Source organism: Arvicola amphibius, chromosome 5 (genome assembly GCF_903992535.2).
Source record: "Arvicola amphibius chromosome 5, mArvAmp1.2, whole genome shotgun sequence".
Classification (NCBI taxonomy): Eukaryota; Metazoa; Chordata; class Mammalia; order Rodentia; family Cricetidae; genus Arvicola; species Arvicola amphibius.
The window spans coordinates 108,901,943-108,922,540 of record NC_052051.1 but is presented as its reverse complement, the minus strand read 5'-3'; the positions used below and the strand labels follow the sequence as shown (position 1 = coordinate 108,922,540).

At 41.7% G+C, this 20,598-nt stretch overlaps 1 protein-coding gene across 5 annotated transcripts in view; it reads right to left on the bottom strand.

Annotated features, from left to right (window-relative positions):
* Sap130 (Sin3A associated protein 130) overlaps positions 1-20,598 on the bottom strand; it is a 79,851-nt gene that overhangs the window by 28,782 nt on the left and 30,471 nt on the right. For all 5 annotated transcript variants that reach the window (XM_038330933.2, XM_038330932.2, XM_038330934.2 and 2 more), the window contains exons 7-14: positions 20,013-20,137; positions 15,831-15,978; positions 15,635-15,725; positions 15,348-15,452; positions 13,948-14,089; positions 11,062-11,183; positions 7,402-7,704; positions 5,803-5,977 (exon numbers count right to left, since the gene is read on the bottom strand). In XM_038330933.2, the coding sequence (XP_038186861.1) occupies positions 5,803-5,977; positions 7,402-7,704; positions 11,062-11,183; positions 13,948-14,089; positions 15,348-15,452; positions 15,635-15,725; positions 15,831-15,978; positions 20,013-20,137 (1,211 nt within the window). The remainder of the gene's footprint in view (positions 1-5,802; positions 5,978-7,401; positions 7,705-11,061; positions 11,184-13,947; positions 14,090-15,347; positions 15,453-15,634; positions 15,726-15,830; positions 15,979-20,012; positions 20,138-20,598) is intronic.

Below are 20,598 nucleotides of genomic sequence, written 5' to 3'. Positions count from 1 at the left end.
CCTGCCCCCACTGCCACAGCTTCAGAAGCCCAAACTCTGGCTGTGGTCCCAGTTAGCTGGTAAGCTTTGTGTGCCTCGTGGCGATTTCTGGAATAAAGTTTACTTCTGGTTTCATAGATCTCAGTGGTCTGTCCCCCAATATTTGTGCTGCCCCAGACGCAACATTCTCTGTATATAACTGGCTGGTCTGGGAATTACTATGTAGACCAGGTTGGTCTCAAATTTACTTTGATCACCCTTCTTTGTCTTTATGAATGATGAGATTACATGTATATATCATCAACTCATCAAGCATTGTTTTTGACTCTTCTCTTGATACAGTCTTGCTAAGTATTTCAGGTTGGCCTTGAACTCTGGATCCTCCTGTCTTAGCCTTCTGAGGAGTGGGACCACAGATGTTTGTTACTACACCAGGCTGAAATGGCTTTTAACAAAATATAGCAAATTCCTTGGCCCATTTCTATTCACTTCCTGTTGTAAACTCCAAGGGCAACCACATCATGACTGTGATTCCAGCTGTTTCTAGCATGTGACACCTCTAAGTCATTATTATTAAAACCCATTTCAAGGTGTTCACAAACATTAGCGTATACTTCTATACTAAGAACTGACCACAGAAGAACTGGAGAACCACTGTGTGTGTTGTGCAAGAGGCCACACAAGGTTCTGGGTGAGAACATATCCTGGGCTTTAGTGGAATGGATGGCAGAAGTGACCTCACTACATTTCGTTTGAGAACAGTGGTGGGACCAAGAACCAGAAGAGAATGGGCTTGAGAAAGGATGGTAGAATCAGAGTATAACACTTCCAGTGCATATTCACTGAGCTATTAGCACCCTGTCTCCTGATGAGACTAATCATCTCCTTATTAATCAAGCACTCGTCCCAGAAGAAGCACTGAATACATAAAGAAAGTGAATCTAATCAAGCTTTATTTTTATTACTATTATGATTTTTAAAGAAACTACATTGTATGTGCATACATGTATGCACCTTGGTGTATGTGTCATAGGACAGCTTGTAGGAGTCAGTTCTTTCCTCCTACCATGAATTTGTTCCAAGCATGAAACTAAGGTCAATAGTTGCAGCAAGAGCCTTCAACTGATGAGTCGTATGTCTGACCCTTTATAGATACTCTAACAACTTCCATGAAATGCATAGGCTAGAACAAACGAAACACCACTATTAGGTGTGTTCAGTGGAACTTACAGACTATGAACATGTAATTTTTGTACATGTAAATTTAACTTTTCTTGAGAATAGCGTCTTTGTTACTATTTTGTGCATGTGCATTTTGTTTGCATGTATGTCTGAATACCACATGTGGGCCTGGTGCCCTCAGAGGTCAGAAGAAAGCACTGGATCCCTTGGAACTGGATTTACAGATGGCTTTGAGACCAGGTTGGTTCAGGAAGAGCAGGCAGTGCTCGTGGTCACTGAGCCTTCTCTCCAGCTCAGTGTAAGCAGGTCTTTGAAAGTGCAACAAACTACACGTCTCCAGTCATATCACTGTAGATTTAGGGTTCTTAAAGTAATCCCTAGCACTTGAGAGCAAGGGAGAATGGGAATTGAGACAGACACAAAGATAGGGTCACTCCGTAGCGAGAGACTAGTGCCACTAGGAGCCAGGACAGAGGGACGAACATACATTCAAGAAGGTTCCAGAGGAACTGCGTCACCGTCCACTCGGGACGGTGATATGTATCTGCTGCATTAAGCACCAGATTTTGGTGACAATGAAACAGTGATGGTCTCTGAGAAAAGTCCACAGTGAGGATCAAAAAGACCAAATTTCTCTACTACGCCAACTTCAAGAAATCTAGGTATGGTAGAATATACTCATAACTTGAGCACTTGAGAGATTGAGGCTGGATAGTGGTGAGTTCAAGGCTAGCCTGGAGCTATGGAGACTCTGCTTCTAAAAAACAAACAAAAAACCCCAAAACCACTATACAAAACAACCAAAAAACTCCAAATAATAACAAAATAATAAACAAAAGCTGACAGTGATTTAAATACTATAAAACAGAATTTGTGATACCCCAACAACTCAGTAGAAATTTGAATAACTGGCATTTGATGCCAGTAAGTTGCCTTCCCCTATTTTTAAGTATGCATATTCTAACAAACACATATAAAACACATAGAAATAATGTGATCAAAATTTGCTTCAAACTAATATGGTATAAGATGGTAAGAGCTAGAGATAGTTTAATGGTATATAGCTCTTGCCTAGAATACACAAGGCTCTAGATTGGATACTCAGACCATAAGAATCAATCCAAATAACCAACTAAATAAGCAAAAAACCCAAATAGTGGGGAATGGTGACACATACCGGTATTCCTAGCACATGCTAAGTGAAAGCAGGACTGAGGATTCTAGGCTGTCCTTGACTTTGAGGTTAGCCTGGCTAGCTACACCAAGTCTATTCGAAATTGGGGAAACAGACAGTGTGATCTCCAGCAATCATAAACCAAGTGTCGTGGTGGGTGTACAGTTCCCAGCACTCCAGATATAGAAGCAGGAGGATCAGAAGTGCAAGGTCATCCTTCGCTAGTCTGAAGCTAGCCTTGGATAGACAAGACTATATTAAAGCATGATTTAGACAACCAGGCTGGCCTAAAATTTAGAGTCACCTGCTCTGCAACCTGAATGTTGGAATGAAAGACTTGCACCACCACACCTGGCCCTACGTTTAACTTTTTTTTTTCCAAGACAGGGTTTCTCTATAGCTTTGGAGCATGTCCTGGAACTAGCTCTTGTAGACCAGTCTGGCCTTGAACTCAGAGGTCCACCTGCCTCTGCCTCCCGAGTGCTGGGATTAAAAGCGTGTGCCACCACTGCCTGGCTACATTTAACTTTTTTACTGTACTATTATGAACCTTTCCAAAAGAAAAAGCATGAAGAGCTGGAGAGATGGCTCAGCAGTTAAGAGCATTGCCTGCTCTTCCAAAGGTCCTGAGTTTAATTCCCAGCAACCACATGGTGACTCACAACCATCTGTAATGGGGTCTGGTGCCCTCTTCTGGCCTGCAGGCCTACACACAGACAGAATACTGTATATACAATAAACAAACAAACAAACAAACAAATAAATATTTTTTTTAAAAAGAAAAAGCATGAAAACAAAACAAGCTCAACCAAACTATCTACCAAACATTGGCAAAAATCATCAAAATCAAACCAAATCAAACCTCATGAGATATGAGGTTATATGGAATTAACCTAACTTCTAGTTACAAGAATTGATAAGGACACACACGCACACACCTTCTGTTGCTAAGAGTATAAACAGGTCTAGCCACTTAGAAAGTCATAGGCAGATGTTCGTACAGGTGAGTGCAGACACACTCATGACCGAGCAAATCCTAGTAATTAACAAGGTGCATTCATGTACAAGTCAGAACTCACACTCAGAACTCTGTAGATCAGGCTGGCCTTGAACTCCCAGAGATCCACCTGTCTCTGCCTCTTGAGTGCTGGGATTAAAGGTGTGCGCCACCCCAGGCTTGCCTTGAACTCAAGTTCTACCTGTGTCAGCAGCCCCCCAAATGTTGGTGATCAGGTGTGTGCCACCGTATCCAAAGAGAACAAGCTCCTCCTCTTCTCTGAATGAGCCATTTGTATACTATCTATGCTCTTCTTCCACAAAGGTCATGATTTCTTCTGCTTTTCTAAAGACATCAGATAGTTTTTTGGTCTGTTTACTTGAATTTCATTTTTCCTGTCTGGTCTTCTCACATCCCTACATCCTTTGTGGGCCTCAGGCTTCTCTATCCTGTACTGCTAACTGCCTGTCGTATCTAGTTGTCTATGGTGGCATGTCCATGATTAACCCATCAGGAGATTAAAAAGCAGCGGGTCTTCTGAGCATGTAGGCGGAGTTGTCTACAATGAATTTCATTTGGCTCCTGTCCTGAGAACTTCCCCTCAGGCTGGAGGCAGTGTGCTCCATAGGACTCTAGGCTTTGCTTGTGCTTACTCTCCTTAAAAGAACAGGCCCCATCTTTAACCCTATTTCTTCTCGTCTTCTCCAAAACCATGCAGCTTCAATAAGAATGCATATCAACTTTCTGCAAACATTTGGCCTCCTCACAGCCAAGGACGTGAGCACGGATTGCTGCTGCTTTTCTGCTTTAAAGGTTGTTGCAGCTGTGACCTCTCCTGTTTTCACCATCTTGAGTACTTGCATTTTTTTTAGGTTTATTAGTTTTATTTTTTGTGTGTGCCTGTTTTGCCTGAGGGTGTGTGCACCACATGAATGCCTAACATCCAAGGAGCTCAGAAGGCATCAGATCCTCTGGAACTACACTTACACGTAGGCTGACAGTCACCATGTTAGTGCTGAGAACTGAACCTGTGACCTCTGCAAGAGCAGTAAGTGCTCTGAACAGCTGAGCCTCTGACTCCCCAGTGCTGGGATTAAAGGCCCATGAGGCACCACTGCCTGGAGAGTGTGTGCTCTTAACCGCTGAGCCCCTAGCTCTGTCTTCTATTTTTATTAGGGTTATTTTACCAGGGGCTAAATGGAGCTTTTAAAAAGAACTTCTTTACAAAGTATTCCTAATAAGAAAAGGCAGTAACTCTGGTCCACGCAAAGAATGACATATCTAAAAGCCCTGCGCTGACCCTCATTCCAGTGATTTAAGCTTGGCTTCTACTTGACTTGTCCAGTGTTGATGCCATCATCTTGGCTGAGCTGGACACTCGGTTGGCTAACAGGAGTGCTCACACCATCTTCAACAGAACAAGGCTCCCTACACCGGAAGGCATCTAGAGCACACGAAAATACTGTTCTGTCACTAAAAGTCAGCCTTAAGATGCTTGAAAAACCACTTGTCCTTAGCAACATTTCATGTTTGATGAGAAAAAAAGGTCCTCATTAAGAAAACCCTAAAACAAACTCAAGGCTTAATTACAAGGGTAATTAACAGTCCTGGTTAGACTTTCGGCCCTTTCTTGTCTTTTGTCAATTTGGCAAAAGTTCGAGTCATTAAAGAGGGAACCTCAGCTGAGCAAACATTGCCATAATCCTGCCCTGTGGGTAAAACTGCATTTTCGTGATTAATGATTGATATGGGAGGGACCAGCTCACTGTGGGTGGTGCCACTCCTGGGCAGGTGTCCTGGGTTGTCTAAGAGCAAGCCGAGTAAGCCAGGAGATCTAGCCAGAAAGCATCACTTCTCTCTCTATGGCCTCTGCTTCAGTTCCTACCTCCAGGCTCCTGCCTTGTGCTGCTGCCCTGACTTCCTTTATATGAACCCTGATCTGTACGCCGAAGAAACCCTTTCCTTCCCAGGTTGCTTTTGGTGATGGTCTTTACCATAGCAACAGAGGCAAACTAAGACTTCTAAATCTAGAGAGAACTCTAAGCACACAGTATACAATACATGCCTGAAACCATTATCCACTGACTGGAAGAGTCCTGATGTAGTCTGAGCAGAATGCAGCTCCCTGAGCAATCCTGTGTATGGAAGAACTTTTATTTATTTAAAAAATTATGTGTATGAGTGTTTTGCCTGCACACATGTATGCGTACCATGTGCATGCCTGGTGTCAAGAAGAGGGCATCAGATCCCTGGAACTATGGCTGTAGATGGCTATGGCTGTGAATGCTATGTGGGTGCTGGGAACCAACCCCAGGTCCTCTGCAAGAGGAGTAAGTGCTCGTGACTACTGAATCTTCTCTCTAGACCCTGGAGAAAAATTTGAAGTGTAACAGAGATAAAATTAAGCTGTTACTGGCATTGGATGTAGGAATCTATGTTTTATGCCAAGTACACTTCTGAATCGACTCACCCATCTGTCGCAGGTTTCTTCCGTAGTATGCTTGGCCGGGGAGATGAGCCCTGGGCTGGGGTGTTGGTGCTAGCACTCTGACTGTGAGTCTGTACCACAGTTGTTGCTGCAGGAGCAGCACTGAAAGGATTGCTAATAGGATTGGCTACAATTGTAGCTCCGTCTGCCAACACCACTGTTGAGAGAGAAGTGAGAACAAGAGAAACAGGACTTTACTGAAATGCCATGTAAGACCTACAAGACCACCGAGACCCAGGTATTAGGCATTCTCGTTATAAATGCCCCATATGAGAGGATAATAAGAGCTAGAGATGTGGCTTAGTTTTCTGGCATATACCTAGCATATTTCAAGTCTTGGTTTTGATCCCTAGAAAACTCCTGTTCTCAAAAGCTAAGAAATAGCACAAGGTTCATTTGCCTACAAGGCACAGTGAAAAAAGTTGCCAAGTCTATTAATACAGATTATAATACCACATATCTGTTTTTTTAAAAAATAGATATATTTTTACTTGATGTGTATGAATGTTTTACTTCAGTATCCTAAGAGCTGGTATGGGTATTATTATCTTTTTGAAAACACATTAGAAAAACAGATAATTAATATTTCAAGCACAATGACTCATTCCATTTTATATGATTATTCTACTAGTTTTTTTGTTGTGACCATTAGCAATATTAAGGTGGCATTAAGATTTTACTACTTTACATACAATGGAAAACTGAGAACAGTGTAAGGTAAATTTTGCTCTTTTAATGTGTTTTTTATAGAATGCTTCTGCCTAAGTGCAAATACAGAATATTCACACATGCTATTTCTATTGATTTATTTCTATTTTCATTTTATGTGTATAGGTGTTTGCCGACATGTATGTCTGTGTACTGTGTGTATGCACTGCCTGAAGAGGCTAAGAGATGGAGGTGGAATCCTCTGGAACTGGAGTTAGAGAGCACTGTTAGTTGTTATCCATCCATCCATCCATCCATCCATCCATCCATCCATCCATCCATCCATCCATCCATCTATCTCTACCTACCTACCTACCTACAGACCTACCTACCTAACCTACCTACCTACCTACCTACCTACCTGAGAAAGGGTCTCAGCTACATAGCCCCTGACTGTCCTGGAACTTGCCGGGTAGACCAGGCTGACCTTGAATTTAGAAAGATCCACCTGCCTCTGCCTCTCAAGTGCTGGGATTAAAGGTGTGTGCCACCTCTCTGGGTTTACACATACTGCTTTAAGTGTGAAGCTATAGGTAAATTCTAGGTAGCTTAATTTACAAAGGTAAAACTAAACACTGGAGACATCACCTAAGGCCACAAACCTGGAAGTGGCAGGCCCAAGATTAAAATCCAGATTTACTTCTTTTGTTCCAGGCCGAGAGATAAGTTCATTTATGTATTTGTTTCAAAACTCACTCATTCCTCTCATGTATGCATACATAAGGACAACTTGACTTGGCTCTCTCCTTCCACTATGTGAGTACTGAGGATCAACCCCAGGTGGTGAGGCTGCCCTTTGTGATTAGCACCTCTATCTGCTGAACCATCCTGTTCCCTGCCCCCAATCCCATTTTCCTGAAGGGTTAAATTTACCTGATGTTTTTCCTTCAGGCTGTGGTTGCTGATTACCCATTGTTGCTGGCTGAAGCCCCTGTGTGTTTATGGGGGCTGCTGAGTGGATTCCTTGTGTGCCAATTGGTGCTGGCTGGATCCCTGACGTCCCAATGGGGGCTGGCTGGATTCCCTGTGTACTGATGGGTGCTGGTTGGATCCCCTGGATATGTCGGGCATGCGAAGCATCCACCGTCATCAGCTGCATGGGGTTCAAGTGTACTGTAGATGCTACACCAACACCAGTCTGAGCTGTGATGGTAGAGTTTGGGGCCTGAGCTGAAACTGGAAAAAAAAAAGCAGAAGGTCAGCTCTAGTTAGGACAGTCTACACACAAAGATATCGTAAAGTGAACACAGTTTCTTCATCATGTAAGAGCTAAATCCTCGTTTTAAGAAACAAAGCATCAGGCGATGGCACGCATCTGAATGGCAGAGAATTTTTAACCTAACAATTTTAACCTAGAATTTTTAACAAGGCTCAGGGTTCAAGCCTCAGCTGCGACTGTACTTGCTATTTAAAACTATGTACTAGAAATTGCTTTTCTTTTAATTAAGTACACATTTGACAATCTTTATGAAAACTATCAGCAATACAATAAAATAAGAAAGTTTATACTTCTATAACACCTATAATCCTAGTTCTCAGGAGGATGAGGCAGGAGAATTGCTGTGAGTTCTAGGTCAGCCTGAGTTACACAGTGACTTCTAGGTCATCCTAGGATATAGTTTAAGAATCTGTTTTAAAAAAGAAATTAAATCTATCAAATTACATATTATCTAGCAACAGTGCTAAAATAATAAACTTCTGAAATAACTCATGGGTAGCAGATCAAGAATCTTTGTTTAAACTAATAGAACCACTCACTATCCAAGGCACTTCTAAAATAGTTAAAATAAACTCCCAACAGTTTATACCTACTAGAGATAGAGAACAGAAGAATCCTTCCCACTACAATACAAATCTCATCCACCAAGCTCATTAAAACCTCAAATAAAAGCAAAATTCCTTATTTGAGGAAAGAAAATAACAACAAAAGATTGTTGTTTAAGGATGTGTTTCAATAATAGAGCAGGTATATAGCATATATAAGGCTATGTGTTGGATTATTAGCAACACATACACAGGCACAATTTGACATAAAAGTAATTTAAGAAATTAGTTTTAATTATGTGTGTCTTTGTGTGGGCATGTGTACATATGTGTGGGTGCTCCTGAAAGCCAGGAACATTGGATTCCTTGGAGCTGAAATTATAGGCAGACGTAAGCTACCTACTTGATGTGGGCCTGGGAATCTTGGGTCCTCTGTAAAAGCAGCACACACTCTACTCGTAACTGCTGAGCCACTGTTTCAGCTTCACAAAGCAATTCTTATCAGTTATCAGAATAACCAAGAAAGGGTTCCACGACTATGAAATATTTTAGAGGGGTTGAAATTTTAAACTAGCACGGTTCAAATAGAAATACAAAAAATCACATATAACTTTCAGTTTTCCAGTAGCCACATTAAAAAGTAAGAAGGGAGGGCTGGAGAGATGGCCCAGTGGTTGAGAGTATACACGCTCTTGAAGAGGAAGTGAGTTTGGGTCCCAGCATCGATTAGATATGGCTCATGACCACCTGCCACTCCAGCTCCAGGGGCTCTGACTCCATGCCATGATCTGGATTCCTTGGTACCAGCACTCCACGTGTGCATGTCACTCTCCACATACTCACACTACTGAAAACAAAAATAAGCCGGGTGGTGGTGGCGCACACCTTTAATCCTAGCACTTGTGAGTGTGAAGTCAGTCTACAGAGTGAGTTCCAGGACAGGTTCCAAAGCTATGAGAAACCCTGTCGTGAAAAACCAAAAATAAAAAATAAGCAAATAGGGGGCTGGAGAGATGGCTCAGCAGCTTGGTCTCATCACCGTGTTTGGTGACTCAAATCCATCTGAAAATGAAGCTTTAGAAGAGCCAGAGCCAGCTTCTGGCCTCCACGGGCACCTGTGCTCATACACATAACGTCCGCATACGAACACACACAACTAAATAAACATTTTTAAATACCATTTCGGAATGACAAAAATAAACAGATCAGAAACCTGGTGTGGTGGTCCATGCCTGCAATCCCAAAACACTGGGGGGTGGAGTGGGGGAGGGAATCAGAAATTCAAGGTCATCTCCACTACACTGCATATCAGCCCCAAAATAGGGGGAATGAGACGGCTCAGCAGTTAAAGGTACCTGTGGTCAAGCCTGATTACATAAGTTCCACCCTTAAAACCCACATGGTAAAAGGGAAGAACCAAGGCCACAGTCTCTCTCCGATTCCAACACCTACTCTGGGGCACACGCATACACACACGTGTCACAGTGAGCATGTGGTGGCTGGAGGACAACTTGGGGGAGTGGCTTCTCTTCTACCCTATATAGACCCTGGGGATTAAACTCAGGCCATGAAACTTGGAACAGGTACCTGCCTATGGTTTTGGTTTTCAAAGGCAGGCTCTTACAAATCCCAGGCTGGTCTCAAACTTGCTAAGTATCGGAAGATGACCTTGACTTTTTGATTCCCTATGTCTCTCTTCAGTGTTGGGACCACCAAGCTCGGTTTATAATGCCGTGGGTGAAGTCCAGAGCTTTACACATGCTAGGTAAATGCTCCTAACTGAGCCACATCCTCAGCTCTATTTTTTTTTTTTTTTTTTTTGGACTGGGTCATGCAAAGTAATACAGGTAGGCCTGGAAAGTGCTATGTAATCTAGGGTAATCTTGAATTTGTGACACTCTTCCCCCAGTTTCCCAATTGCCGGTAGTCTACGATATATTATAACCTTCTACCTGGCTCAAAGTTATTCAAACGCAAAACTAAGAATTTCTTCTAGGGCTGGAGAGATGGCTTAGCAGTTAATCATGTTTCCTGCTCTATCAGACTCATGTTCAGCAGCTTCCAAATGCTGGCAACTCAAAGGATCTGACCAACCTCTAACTTCTCCGAATACTCAGACACATGTGCACACAGATTTATGTATAAATAAAATAAACCTTACCAAACACAAAAAGACTTATTTTTTATGGATTATGAAAGATCAGTATTTACAAATCAGGTTGGCGAGTTAAATAATACCAAGACTAAAATAAAAAATACAAAGGAAACAAACCCACAAAATCCTTGTAGAATACAACATTATTCATAGAAATTATGATGCCAGTTTAAGGCATAGCAAAATTTATTAGCATAAATATTTTCAGGGTAGATTGAAACCATTAAAATATTACAAATAGGGGCTGGAGAGATGGCTCAGAGGTTAAGGACGCTGACTGCTCTTCCAGAGGTCCTGAGTTCAATTTCCAGCAACTACATGGTGGTTCACAACCATCTACAATGAGATTTTGGTGCCCTCTTCTGGCATGCAAGCATACACGGAGGCAGAACACTGTATTGTATACATAATAATAAAAAAATTACAAATATGTTACAACCCTTTCATAGATCATAAAAATGGTGACTGAAGTGTTTAAAGTCTTCAGATACGATGTTATCTGAATCTGAAAGGAGCTGGAATATTTTCTTTTCTACTGAAATACTTTGATCCATTTCCTTCTCATTGCTGACAAAAATGACAATGTGTAAAGTCTTCGAAAAAGTGGAGCTTACCTGGGTACTGCCGGATGGTGGACACAGAACTGGTGATGGGGGTGTAGGTGTGTGCAGCCAGTGGGTATGCAGAGGGGGGGTAAGTTGGCAAGAAGTACTGAAACTGAACAGGAACTGAAGGTCTAGAAACACAGCACAGATTATACAAAATAAAAGTTATTTTCTTCAATTCAATGATCCTGTCCCCCAGATCCTCCTGACATCTTCACAGCACCATAGAGCAGCTCCCAAATGCCTCAACCTTACATCAAAGGACACAACCAAGAAACCGCAAACAGTAAGTGATTACTATTGTACCTATGTTAATGTTAAAAAAAAAAAAACAGTATCTTGTGGGTGATTTTAAAGAAAAATTATTGACTTTTCTGAGAAAGAGAATTACCAAAAATTACTAAATGACAAAATGCCAGGAGATGGGAAGAAGTTTGACATGACCCTGTGTAACATAGCAAGATCCCATCTCTAATGGATCAATCATCCAACTCACTCAGAATGCAAAAGCCTTTCCTGATCAATTCCACTGGAAACACAGTTTATATTGGAAAACTTAATCAAACATGCATAAAACAAATAAACCTAATTTATAGAAACTGGCTCAGAGACAAGAACATAGGAAATGAGATCTACTTTGTTTTTTGAACTTAATATTGTTTTGATATGAAAAAGGGACAGGGAAAGTATGAGAAAAGATGACAAACACATCTTATTCTTTATGATTAGACCAAAAAAGAAAAGTTCTACATAAAACTGAAGTAAGCATAGTGTCAAGTCCACCACAGTCAACGTTACCAGAAAGAAAGGCTTAAAATAGGAATACAAATTTTACTCATCAGCTGGGTGGTGGTGGTGGTGTACACGTTTAATCCTAGCATTCTGGAGGCAGAGACAGGAGGATCTTTGTGAGTTTGAGGCCAGCCTGGTCTACAGAGCGAGTTCCAGGACAGGCTCCAAAGTTACCGAGAAACCCTATTCAAAAAACAAAAACAAACAAACAAACAAACAACCCCCCCCAAAAAAAACCAAAAAAAGGGAAATTTTATTTATCACATTGGAGATAGTATAAAATGAAACCTACTAGAAAAGACAGGGCACTCACTATTTTAATTAACAGTATAATTTTCTTATTACTATTTACTTCATTTGTCTGCAAGTATGTATGTGCACCATGTGCACACAGTTCCCTGGAGGACAGAAGCGGGTCTCGGATTCCCTGGAACTGAAGTTACAGATGGCCGTGAGCCACCATGTGAGTAAAGCTCTAGCAATAAATGACTGTCCAGCCTATTTGTAAATAGAATGTAAATGTTTACATCGGAAATCCAAGAGAACCTATAAACTTTTAGAGCTAATAAGAACATTTAGCTAGGTAGATAGATATAAAAGTACTCTATTAAATAAAACTAGGTATTCCTAAAAGATTTACACTGTGAGGAAAGAAATACAAATATGGAATGGGCTGAACTGGAGGTATGTTTTCAAATACTTCTGTTTCTATGGCACTCACTTGTGCCTGCTGCAAAGGCACGAAAGAACAATCTACAGCAAAGCCTGGCTAGAGCTGAAATGTAGGTTTCCAAATGATGCAAAGGCCCTTGGCAAACAGCAGACACCTGAGCTCAATGGATACACATTTTGGTAGAAAATAAAGGAGGACTGGAACACAAGGAAGATGCTGAAACCCATAGATAGGGTCTTAAGAGTATCCCAAAGGAGGAGGCCATTTGAACTCTAAACAAATGACAGCAATGAATAAAGCCAAATCCCTAGCCTATTAATTAATAAACCTAAATTCACAAGCTCAGGCTGACTAACAAACAAAACTCAAGCAAATAATTGCTGTATGTAGAAAAGCTTCTTCACTTCTCCAAAGTATGAAAGAAACAACAGAAAAGTCATTACTTTGCAAATATATTTAATTCAGCCACAAATTATTAAAAATACTACAATGAATGAAAATTATTCAGTCTCAAATTATTAGTACTTTTATTATATTGTTATTATTATTGACACAGGGTTTCACTGTGTTGCTCTGCTGTCCTGGAACTTACTATGTAGACCAGGCTGGTCTCGAACTCACAGAGATCCACCTGCCTCTGTCTCCCAAGTGCTGGGATTAAAGGCGTGCGCCACGGCACCTGCCAGTCTTGGTATTTCATTCAGGCTCTAAAGCATCTTGCTTGAGTTTTTTTGCAGTGTACTGACTTTGCATACCCAATTCTGAATAAAGTTCTTTGCTATTAAACAAAACAAAAAACCCAAAGTATTTCCTTATATTGTTCACAAAAAAGTGCCTTGATAATTGAATGTTAATGATGAAAAACCTCACCTTCATAACTAATTAATGTTAATCCAGCCAATCACAGGACTAATAGCTAGCACGTACTCTCTGATGTGAGATCATATAGCTCCTAAAATGTAAAACTTCAACCTAATTGTGAGGAAACACTATGACAAAACCACACTGCTATTCTACCAGACAACTGGCCTATCAATGCTCTGAAGATGTCAAAAGGAGGACGGAGCTACACAACTGTTTCAGTTATCCACAACTGCTTAGAAGAATGCATTGCTTTTAGGAGAAACAAACATAAGAACTTAGCAATAAAGGTTAAGATCCTGCAATGTAATCTTTAAAAAAAATGGTTAAAAACAAAACAAAACAAAATAAAAATAAAACAACCAAACCCAGAAACAAAACAGAACTCACCAAACAAAGAAATGGGTAAAAGGAGACTGTCCACCACAAGGACAAAAGCTTAACGAAAATTACATTTTCATAACACTAACATAGAAATTATAATAGAGTATAATAGTTTTCAGAAGGGAAAATCTGTAAAAGCAAATATTGACATGCAAGAGGAGAGTAACTCAGACACGGCCTCCTACCTGTTGTCATTTCGGGTTTCCATGGCCACAGGATTTGGAGAGGCCCGATGGCCAGAAATGGGAATCAGGCTGCTCCGCTCTGAAGGGTAATCAGGCTGGATCCGTGGGGAAGTGTGTGTGATCTGCTGGGGCACCACCTTAGCTGCAGACAGTAAACCATCAATTCCGTTACTACCCACTGGCAAGCCAAACATGGCTAGCGGTGTTGTTAAAATACTAACAATTTGCCGGGCACTGGTGGCACATGCCTTTAATCCCAGCACTCGGGAGGCAGAGGCAGGTGGATCTCTGTGAGTTCGGGGCCAGCCTGGTCTACAAGAGCTAGTTCATCATGAACCTGTCTGACTGGACAAGGGCTACACCAAAGGCCATGCACACACGGAAGGGGGGGAACAAATGGGGTAGCAACCCTAGACAACAAAATTACTGGTAACTGGGGAATGTTGAGAGAAGGAGAAACGATCTTCTGCAGGAAAGACCTCCCCGCCCACCACTGATTATCCAGTGCCAAGTGGTTAGTCAATCCTGAGATCGTGTACAAATAGGTAACATTATATGGATGGAGCAAACTGTGTATGTGTGTGTGTACACATGTATGTATATATGTAACAATTATTTAAGAAAAAGAGGCCATGTTTTTTTTTTTTCTTTTTTTCTTTTTTTCAAGACAAGGTTTCTCTGTGTAGCCCCAGCTGTCCTGGAACTAACTCTGCAGACCAGGCTGGTCTCATACTCACAGAGATCCGCCTGCCTCTGCCCCTCAAATGCTGGGATTAAAGACGTGCGCTACCATAGCCTGGCGGGGCCATGAATTTCAAGAAGAGCAAGGGGAGTGCATGGGAGGGGCTGGAAGCAGGAAAGGGAAGGAAAAAATTATGTAACTGTAATTTCAAAACAAAAAAATTATTAAAAGACAATAGATGATGCAGAAGCAAGCTAAATTGATCATGACATTGTAGGAAAGGAAAGGCTAATCTGTAATCAGTGATTTCAATAAAGTCAGTTAAAACAAAAATATAAAAATCTAACTCTGGAGGTTGGGAGCGGTTCAGCTGGTGAGGACTTGCTGTGAGGCACGAGGACCTGAGCTTAGACCCCAGAAACCATGCAGGAAGTTGGGCGTGGCACTCACTGTGTGCCTGCAATCCCAGCACCAAAAAGACAAGAGACAGACAAATTTGTGGGGTGCACTGGCCAATGAGCCTAGCCTCGTTAGTGAGCTACAGCTCAGTGACAGACACTGTCTCCAGAAAATGAGTTGGCATGCATATGTACTGAACACACACACACCCTAAAAAACAAACAGTATGAAAACAATCCTACTACCTCTGACATGAAGGCCTGGTCATATGGGCTGGAAATTCCACACAGGCTTTTGTATGAACACGTACAACACTTACCAACTGGGATATTTGAGGTGGTCACAGCAGTAGCATGGGATGAATGGGAGGGCATTGTCATGGTAACAATTGTACTTGTGGGAGCTTGTGTGTGCGACACAGATCCTGAAAGGAGGGTAAAAAGAAGAGTCCTTAACAGTAGTCTCCCTGTTCGCATTACACACTCCTAAAACCCAGGGAAAGCTCTCGGGGAAAGGGAAGAGTTTTCCTCTGAAGGGAAAGTGAAAAACAAAAACGAACTCACCACTCCTTTCTGCCTGGCACAAAGAGCAGGACCACTGACTTACCAGCTGTGGTTGCTGAAGGAAGGGTGTTAGTTGCCAAAATAGGAGCTACTGTAGCTGCAGCCACTGGTGTGCCAGTACTGAAGATGGTTTTCTGTGAGGGGACCCCAGGACACAGTTACACACAAGACTTTAACAAGTCGGCATGATTCAAGTTTATCCGCAAGCATCCCCCGGAGGTTCTTCACCCTGATTTTACCTGAGCCATTGTATGGAGCTGCTGTTTCGGCGTCCCTAATGCAGGATGAGAAGGTAGGGTGATTCTTGTTGTCACATCACGAGACTGCGCAGGCCGCTGGATACTAATGGCTGCCGATGGTGGATGCTGGATAGATAAAGTAGGCCGACTGTGGGGAGAGAAGGCACTGCGTGATTTACAAGTTGTCCACAGACACAAGAAAGGTAATCAAAGTATCTTGTTCTTCTGATCATACAAACTTTGTTTTCACAGTTCTGTCGAATTTATAGCTAAAAATAACACTTGGTCTTCAGTTTTACCAATGAAATAAATGACCCTGGGGTTTCTCTCTTGTGGCGGTCATCTTGCTTCAAACAGTAGCAATAAATACCAAAAATGTGAAAGTTAGCTCTTAGTCCGTGATGCAGTCCACACATGTATTTTATTTGTGTATGCACACACACACGCTACAGAACATGTGTGGAGGTTGGAGGACAACATGAAGGACTTGTTTTTTTCCTTCTACCATGTGAGTTCTGGGACTGAGGCAAGAGGAGAACAGCTTCACCTGAGGCCACCCCCCCAAACCCCGCGCTGAAGATGGGACCCAGGGTTTCTTGAAAATGCTGGGCAGGGGCTCTACTAATACTTACATCTGAGGTCTTTGCTCTTTACAGACAGAGTCTACTTTGTAACCCACTTGAACTTGAGATCTTTGCCTTCTAAGTTCCAGGATTTTGGATGTACTCTATCTTACTTACTGATATTTGAATGGACATTCTTATAACAACCACATTTCTCTGTGGAAAATCCAAAGACAATGAAGCTCTCATATTATGAATTTTTGACAAGTTTCTTAAGGAAAGATTCCAGATAACTATGACTAGTCTTATGCACATACCTCAAGTACTGACCTTTCCCCTAGTTTTATAACATCTGTATAGGTAGAAAAACCTTACTCAAATACAAACTTACAGTTATGACTGACTAACAAATGAAAGGGATTCAAACACAGACTGCATGCCAGACTCACTGGTAGCAGCAATAGTAAAAGACTAAAGTTGACTTCTCAAAGAAAAGGGGTATATGAAGTCCAGTGGGGTGGGGTATATGATTTTATGCCTCAAGAACTGAGGCACCACTGAACCAGGACAGAGTGGGCATGAGGAAGCAAGCTCCATGGGAGCAGAAGCCAGGAGCCAATCTAGTCCCAGGATGCTGGCAGATCAGGAAGGAGCCAGTGATCTCCACTGGAACAGGTACAGGGATGTAACACTCACTCACACTGAGCGAGTGAGCCAGAGCCTGAGCCAGAGACCGCTGAGGGTCCGGACTTGGATCTGGGATCTTCATGGGAGTAGAACTAAGCCAGGACCCCTGTGGGTCTGGGCGTGAATCTGGGACCTCTGAGGGAGTAGGCAGGAACCAGAGATCTCTGCGGGGCCAGGTGAGTCTGGGACCTCAGAGGGAGTAGACCTGAGCCAGGACCTCTGTGGGTCCAGGTACTGGTCTGGGACATCAAAGGGAATAGGCAGGAACCTGAAACCTCGATTATGAACATGCCTGTCAGGTGGGCTATACCTGCTGTAAGTCCACTTCTAGTGGTATTGATACCCTGACCTCTGCAGGCACCCACACTCATGTGCACACACCCATACACAGATACACATTTAAAAATAATCAAAACAAATCTAAAGTAATTCAAATTCACTAACAAAAAGCTTCCACAATCATCCCTCAGTAACCAGACCTAACCTCTCTGGCTCTGTAATTTTTCTTAAAACAGGTTTCTATGTTACCCAGGTTAGTCGCAAATTCCTGGATTCAGGTGATCTCCTACCTTAATCTCCTGCATATCTAAGACGACAGGAGTACACCACAGCACCTGGCTCCTGTAAATTTCTTAAATCTACTAGCATCCCTTTCAAACCTCCAATCATCCCATGTACCTATGCAGCTCGAAGTTTGTCTGCAGCAAGAGATACACCTTGTATCTTCAACTTTTTTCTTTTGGCATTTATATTCCCTTTGGTCTAGATGAATGCTGATTCTCCCAAGAACACTCTCTTCAGCCCTCTGAGCACACAACACTTGCACTTTGCACTACTTTGCTAATGCCAGGCAACAGTAATGAAAAAGGCCTGAAATGGTCTGGCTCCTATTCAAAAAAGCATGTTGAGAGCGGCACTGCTTTACTGGACATACAAAGGTTTCTGCTCTTACAGAAACATATTGGTTTAATTATGGAAAATGAAGATTTTAAGTATTTTCTTATCATTCCTTAGTATATAATATCAAATTAGGACATCTCTAAAGCATATTGTGTTAGATTGCTTGATATGCATGCCTGAGAAAAAAGTAACAAATTCTGATGTGGATATGGGGGAAGAGGAACCTTACTGCTGACAGATGTAGAAACTGGAATAATGGAGGGTAGAGGTTTCTCAAAAACTAAAATTACAATTACCACAAGACTCTGTTAATCCCCTCTTGGACACGTTCCTAAGACCACAGAGATTCTTGTATAGCTATGTTTATTATAGCTCAACTCATAATTGTAAGGAATTAAGTCAGCTTAGATGTCCATCAACAGATGAATGGATAACAAAAAGGTAGCACACAATACACATGGAGTTTTATTTAGTAATAAAGAAAAATGAAATCTGCAAGGCACCGAATGCAACTAGAAATTATTAAGCGAGGCAACCTAGACTCAAATGACAGGTACATTTCCAATTGCAGATCCTCGCTTTTAATTTTTATGTATGTAATATGTGGATACATGTGTGCAGGTCTTGAGAGTAGAGCGAGTAAGGACAATAGCATACATGTCATCTAATGTGGAAAGGAAACTAGTAGGTATGAAGAGTACAGGATGCAGCGGGGGAAGGGAGAGAAGAGTGACAAGGAAGAGCACCAAAACCATTTCAGGGGCTAGGGAGGCAGTTCTGTGGAAAAGCACAGGCTGTGCAAGATGAGAAGCTGAGTTTGAATCCCCTGACCTCACAAAAATGCAGAAGATAGAGCTTGGCTGGCTGTAACTCAGGCTCCTACAGGGATGGGAGACAGAGGCAGGAGAACTGCTGGAAGATCAAAAGCCAGCTAGTCTGGTATGCTGAGAAGAAGGAAGAGACCTTGTTCCAAACAAGGTAGAAGGTTGGAACAGACACTGGCTTGCTCTCTGATCTCCACATATGCTGTGGCAATACTCACCCATCCATTCACAAATGTGCAAGTGTGCATATACACACATGCAGGCAAACAGTCATACCCATGAAACAAAAAAAAATCTAAAAGCCCAAAACCAAAATGAATTATGGCTATAAATTACGAGACTAGAATAGAATTTCCAGCAATTTTGCAAATTGTCCTATATTTCTGTTATTCTGTATATTTATATTATATAAAGTGGCATTCAGTATTGACAATTATAAAACCAAAGTATCAATCAACTCTGTAAAACGTTGAAGATGCTTCAAAGATGTACTGAGCCAAGATTTAATTCCTTATGCAAAAATAAATAAGCACATCCACTTCCTTAGTATTGAAACTTACTTCATGATGAAACGTCATCTTTAATAAATGGTGAAATTATGTATATACTAAAGAATTGCTTCAAAATAAATACATTTCACTTTTTTCTTTAAAATTTATTTTTATTGCTGGATGGTGGTGGTGCAAGCCAGGGTGGCAGAGACATGTAGATCTGAGTTTGAGGGCAGCATGGTCTACAGAGTGAGTTCTAGAACAGCTATGGCCGAGAAACTGTCTTGAAAAACCAAAAAGTAAAAAAATTAGTGTGTGTGTGTGTGTGTGTGTGCCCTTGAGGACCAGAAAAGGCATTAGGCTCTGGAGTGTTGAACTGTCCAATGTGGGTACTGGGAACTAAACTGAGGTCATCTGAAGAGCAACAAGCATTCGTTCATTCATTTCCAACAAGGACTGTTAACTGTTGAACTATCTCTCCAGCACCTTAAAATATATTTTGTTAGGATTTATTATCAGTAAATGTTTGGTTTCTGTACTTATTTTATATATCTATACATCCAGGGTCATATGAAAATTTCTTGGTTGAAAAAAGTTTAAGATGCCCTGATCTAGAGTACAACTTAGAAAGCCTTGTAATCACAGAGTTAAATGAAGGAAGGCAAGCAAACAAGAGGGGAATGGCAGGGCAGCCCTTATATATACACCTATAGATACCTTAGTGCTGAGTCAGCGGCATGCGCTGCCGTCGTAGTGATGACGGGGGACTGAGCTCTGGTGGCTGAGACCGTTGCTACCACAGCAGGAGGGATCGTACTGGAGGTGGTCACAGGTGGACGAGACTAGACAGGAGAGAAAAAAAAATACTTAAAGCAAAAGCAGAATAAAAACAGGAAACCAAACACTGAAACTCAATTTTGAAACTCTGGCCTCCAGATGAGTATGTCTGTGCCCAGACGGACATTTTTTCTGAGTTATTACAAGAAAAAGATCAGAATTTAGAAAAACAAAAACCAAAACAAGTAAAAAACCCAAACAAACAAACCAACCAACCAACCAACCCAATTGCCAGGAACTCTGGTGCACGCCTATAATCCTAGCACTCGAGAGGCTGAGAGAACTGTGAGCTAGAGCTGAGCTGGGCTACCTAACCTATCTCAGAAAACCAAAAAGCAAAGGGGTGGGAGTGGGAGAAAGAACACACATGTGAGAGTAGGACACATGCAGCTGAGTGGAAGACTAGCAAATGCAAGGTTCTGGGTTCAATTCCCAGCACCACTAAAAAGGTAAGAAAATTCCTGTT